This window comes from Homarus americanus, unplaced genomic scaffold (genome assembly GCF_018991925.1).
Source record: "Homarus americanus isolate GMGI-L3 unplaced genomic scaffold, GMGI_Hamer_2.0 scaffold53293, whole genome shotgun sequence".
Taxonomy (NCBI): Eukaryota; Metazoa; Arthropoda; class Malacostraca; order Decapoda; family Nephropidae; genus Homarus; species Homarus americanus.
In genome coordinates this window covers 1-5,000 of record NW_024728408.1, presented here as the reverse complement: position 1 = coordinate 5,000, position 5,000 = coordinate 1, and the positions used below count along the sequence as shown (strand labels likewise).

At 54.8% G+C, this 5,000-nt stretch overlaps 1 protein-coding gene across 1 annotated transcript in view; it reads right to left on the bottom strand.

Annotated features, from left to right (window-relative positions):
- Window positions 1-2,829, bottom strand: part of LOC121866084 (histone-lysine N-methyltransferase 2D-like) — a gene marked incomplete at both ends in the record, with an annotated part of 4,509 nt that extends 1,680 nt beyond the window's left edge. The window contains 9 exons of the mRNA XM_042365678.1: window positions 1-88; window positions 558-725; window positions 915-1,103; window positions 1,214-1,320; window positions 1,598-1,698; window positions 1,811-1,934; window positions 2,094-2,228; window positions 2,373-2,488; window positions 2,636-2,829. The exon at window positions 1-88 is cut by the window's left edge and continues 51 nt beyond it. Of these exons, the coding sequence (XP_042221612.1) occupies window positions 1-88; window positions 558-725; window positions 915-1,103; window positions 1,214-1,320; window positions 1,598-1,698; window positions 1,811-1,934; window positions 2,094-2,228; window positions 2,373-2,488; window positions 2,636-2,829 (1,222 nt within the window). The remainder of the gene's footprint in view (window positions 89-557; window positions 726-914; window positions 1,104-1,213; window positions 1,321-1,597; window positions 1,699-1,810; window positions 1,935-2,093; window positions 2,229-2,372; window positions 2,489-2,635) is intronic.
- Window positions 2,830-5,000: the final 2,171 nt, after the last annotated feature.

Here is a 5,000-nt window from a genome sequence, read left to right as displayed (position 1 = left end):
GGAACGACTAACTGTAGGAACAACCGGCTGTGGGAACAACTGACTGTGGGGACAACTGACTGTGGGAGCAACTAACTGTGAAGACAACCTGTGGGGACAACATGTGGGGACAACTGTCTGTGGGAACTACTACTGTGGGAACAACTGACTATAGGGACAACTAACTGTGGGACAACTGACTGTGGGAACAACTTTGTGGGGACAACTAACTGTGGGGACAACTGACTGTGGGGACAACAACTGACTGGGACAACTGACTGTGGGAACAACAAACTGTGGGGACAAATGACTGTGGGAACAACTGACTGTGGGAACGACTAAATTAGGAACAACTGGCTGTGGGGACAACTAACTGTGGGAACAACTAACTGTGGGAACAACTGACTGTGGGATAACTGACTGTGGGAACGACTAACTGTGGGGAACAACTGACTGTGGGAACATCTAACTGTAGGAACGACTAACTGTGGGTACAACTGACTGTGGGACAACTAACTGTGGGGACAACTGCTGTGGGACAACTACTGTGGGGTCAACTGACTGCGGGAACAACTAACGTAGGAACGACTAACTGTGGGAACAACTGCTGAAGACAATTAACTGTGGGAACAACTAACTGTGGGAACAACTGACTGTGGGGACAACTGACTGTGAACGACAACTGCAGGAACAACTGACTGTGGGAACATCTAACTGTAGGAACGACTGGCTGTGGGAACAACTGACTGTGGGACAAATAACTGTAGGAACAACTAACTGTGGGGACAACTGACTGTGAACAACTAACTGTGGGACAACTAACTGTGGGAACAACTAACTGTAGGCACAACTGACTGTGGGAACAAGTAACTGTGGGGACAACTAACTGTTGGGACAACTAACTGTGGGGACAACTGACTGTGGGAACAACTAACTGTGGGTCAACTGACTGTGGAACAACTAACTGTAGGAACAACTGACTGTGGGGACAACTGACTGTGGGAACGACTAACTGTGGGAACAACTGACTGTGGGAACAACTAACTGTGGGAACGACTAACTGTGGGAACAACTGACTGTGGGGACAACTAACTGTGGGAACAACTAACTGTGGGGACAACTGACTATGGGAACAACTAACTGAGGACACTAAATGTGGGACAACTAACTGTGGGGACAACTGACTGTGGGAACTACTAACTGTGGGGAACAACTGACTATGGGGACAACTAACTGTGGGGACAACTGACTGTGGGAACAACTAACTGTGGAGACAACTGACTGTGGGGACAACTGACTGTGGGGACAACTGACTGTGGGAACAACTGACTGTGGGGACAACTGAGTGTGGGAACGACTAACTGTGGGAACAACTGACTATGGGAAAATCTGCTGTGGGAACGACTAACTGTGGGAACAACTGACTGTGGGTGACAACTAACAGTGGGGACAACTGACTGTAGGTACAACTAACTGTGGGGTCAACTGACTGTGAGAACATCTAATTGTGGGAACGACTAACTGTGGGAACAACTGACTGTGGGGACAACTAACTGTGGGAACAACTGACTGTGGGAACAACTAACTGTGGGAACGACTAACTGTGGGAACAACTGACTGTGGGGACAACTAACTGTGGGAACAACTGTGGAACAACTGACTGTGGGGACAACTGACTGTGGGAACGACTGCTGTGGGAACAACTGACTGTGGGAACATCTAACAGTGGGAACGACAACTGTTAGGAACAACTGACTGTGGGGACAACTAATGGGAACAACTGTGTGGGTACAACTGACTGTGGGAACAACTAACTGTGGGAACAACTAACTGTGGGGACAACTAACTGTTGGGACACACTGTGGGGACAACTGACTGTGGGAACAACTAACTGTGGGAACGGCTAACTGTGGGGACAACTGACAGTGGGAACTACTAACTGTGGGAACAACTGACTGTGGGAACAACTAACTGTGGGGACAACTGCTGTGGAACAACTAACTGAGGGGACAACTGACTGTGGGGAAAACTAACTGTGGGGACAAATGACTGTGGGGACAACTAACTGTGGGAACAACTAATTGTAGGGACAACTGACTGGGGGAACAACTAACTGTGGGAACGACTAACTGTGGAACAATGACTGTGGGGACAACTAACTGTGGGGACTGACTGTGGGAACAACTGACTGTGGGGTCAACTGACTGTGAGACAACTTTGTGGGAACGACTAACTGTGGGAACAACTGACTGTGGGGACAACTAACTGTAGGAACAACTAACATGGGAACAACTGACTGTGGGGACAACTGACTGTGGGAACATCTAACTGTGGGAACGACTAACTGTGGGAACAACTGACTGTGATGACAACTAACTGTGGGAACAACTAACTGTGGGGACAATGACTGTGGGAACAACTAACTGTGGGAAGAACCTGTGGGGCAGCTGATTGTTGGGACAACTATGTAGGGACAACTGACTGTTGGGACAACTAACTGTGGGGACAACTGACCGTGGGAACAACTAACTGTGAGTTCAGCTGACTGTGGGAACAACTAACTGTGGGGTCAACTGACTGTGGGAACAACTACTGTGGGGACAACTGACTGTGGGAACAACTACTGTGGGGACAACTGGCTGTTGGGACAACTAACTGTAGGGACAATGACCGTGGGAACAATCTAACTGTGGGTCAGCTGACTGTGGGAACAGTAACTGTGGGGTCAACTGACTGTTGGAACATATGCTGTGGGGACAACTGACTACAAGGGACAGCACTATGAGACAGCTGACTGTAGAACTCTTCGGGACAGCTGTGGGACAGTTGGGACAACTGGCTGTGAAACAACTGTGGGACAGGACAACTGAGAGAGACAATGAGTGTGGGACAGCTGTGGGAACAATGGGAGAAAGAGGGTTAGCCGCGGAACAGTGTAGGGAGGGTGTGGGGAGAGACTCAGGGGAGGAGGGTGGGGAGAGGGAGGGGGGGAGAGAGGTGTGAGGGAAGACAAGGGGGAGGGAGTGAGAGAGAGAAGACAAAGGAGGGAGGGAGGTGAGAGAGAGGAGAGGGAAGACAAGGGGAGGGAGGGTAAGAGAGGGAGGGAGAAGACAAGTGGGAGGTGAGAGAGAGGGGAGGACAATTGGGAGGAGGAGGAGGGTGGGGAGAGAGGGGGGAAGACAAGGGGGAGGAGGGGGTGAGAGAGACAAGGGGGGAGGAGGGAGGAGGTGGGGGAGGGAAGACAAGGAGGAGGAGGGGTGGGAGAGGGAGGGCTAGGGGAGGAGGGTGGAGAGGGAGAGGGTCAGGGGGAGGAGGTGAGGGAGAGGGAAGAAGGGAGGAGGTGGAGAAAAGGGAGAAGGAGGAGGTGAGGTGAGGGAAGACAATGAGGGGGGAGGTGAGAGAAGGGGAGAGACAAGGGGGAGGGAGGTGGAGAGAGGGAGGGAAGACAAGGGGGGAGGGAGGTGGGGAGAGAGAAGGGGGACAAGGGGAGGGAGGGTGAGAGAGGGAGAGACAAGGGGGAGGAGGTGGAGAGAGAGGAAGACAGGGGAGGAGGGGAGGTGGGTGAGAGGGGAAGACAAGGGGAGGGAGGGTGGGGAGAGAGGGCATAAGTGGGAGGGGGTGGGGAGAGAGAGGGAAGACAAGGAGGGAGGAGGGAGGGTGAGAGAGGGGGAAGACAAGGGGAGGAGGTGAGTGAGAGATAAGGAGGAGGAGGTGAGAGAGAGAGAGGAGGGGAAGACAAGGGGGAGGAGGGGGGTGGGAGAGAGGGAGAGACTAGGGGAGGGAGGTGAGAGAGAGAGGGGGGTCTATGGGGAGGAGGTGAGGGTGTGAGGGAAGAAAAGGGGAGGAGGGTGGGAGTGGGGGAAGACAAGGAGGAGGGAGGTGAGAGAGGGGGAGAGACAAGGGAGGAGGGTGAGGAGAGAGGAAGGCCAGGGAGGAGGTGGGGAGGCAGGGGAGGTGGGGGGGAGAGACAGGGAGGAGGTCAGAGAGGGAAGACAAAGGGGAGGAGGTGGGGAGAGGGAGGAGAAGACAAAGAAGGGGGAGGAGGGTGGGGAGAGGGAGAAGACAAGGGGAGGGAGGAGGTGAGGGAGGGGAGACAAAGGGGGAGGAGGGGGTGAGAGAGGGAGAGAATAAGGGGAGGGAGGGTGGGGAGAGAGGAAGACGAGGGGGGAGGAGGGTGGGGAGAGAGGGAAGATAGGGGGAGGGAGGAGGTGTGAAGGAGAGAGGAAGACCTCTCGGGGGAGGAGGGTGAGAGAGAAGGAGAGACCATAAAGGGGGAGGAGGAGGTGAGAGAGAGGGAGAGGAATAAAGGGGAGGAGGGTGGGGAGAGGACAAGGGGGGACAGAAGGGTTGTAGAGAGAGGGAGAAGACAAAGGGGGAGGAGGGGTGAGAGAGAGGGAAGACAAAGGGAGAGGAGGTGCAGGGGGGGAAGACAAAGGGGAAGGAGGGTGAGAGGAGGGAGAGACAAGGGGGGAGGGAGAGGTGGGAGAGAGAGGAGGGAGACAAAGGGGAGGGAGGTGTGGGGGGGGGAGGGGCGCAAGGGAGAGGGAGGGTGAGAGAGAGGGAGATAGGGAGAGGAGGGTGGGGAGAGGGGGAGAGAGACAAGGGAGGTGGGTGGGAGAGGAATAAAGGGGAGGGAGGTGGAGAGAGGGAAGACAAGGGGGGAGGAGGGGGAGGGAGGGAAGGGGGAGGAGAATTAGAGAGGAATAAGGGGGAGGGAGAATTAGAGAGGAGAGAGACAAGGGGAGAGGGAGGTGGGGGGAATTGAGAGACAAAGGGAGGGAGAGGGGGAGAATAGGGAGGAGGAGAGGGTGTAGAGAGAGAGGGAAGACGAGGGGGAGGAGGGTGGGGGGAGAGACAAGGGGAGGAGGGTGGGGAGAGGGAGACAAAGGGGGAGGAGGTGGAGAGAGAGGGGGGCAAGGGGAGGAGGAGGGTGGGGATCATGGGGAGATAGGGGGTGGGGGGGGAGATGTCTCAAGGGAGGAGGAACAGGAGAGAGGGGGAGAGACAAAGGAGAATAATGC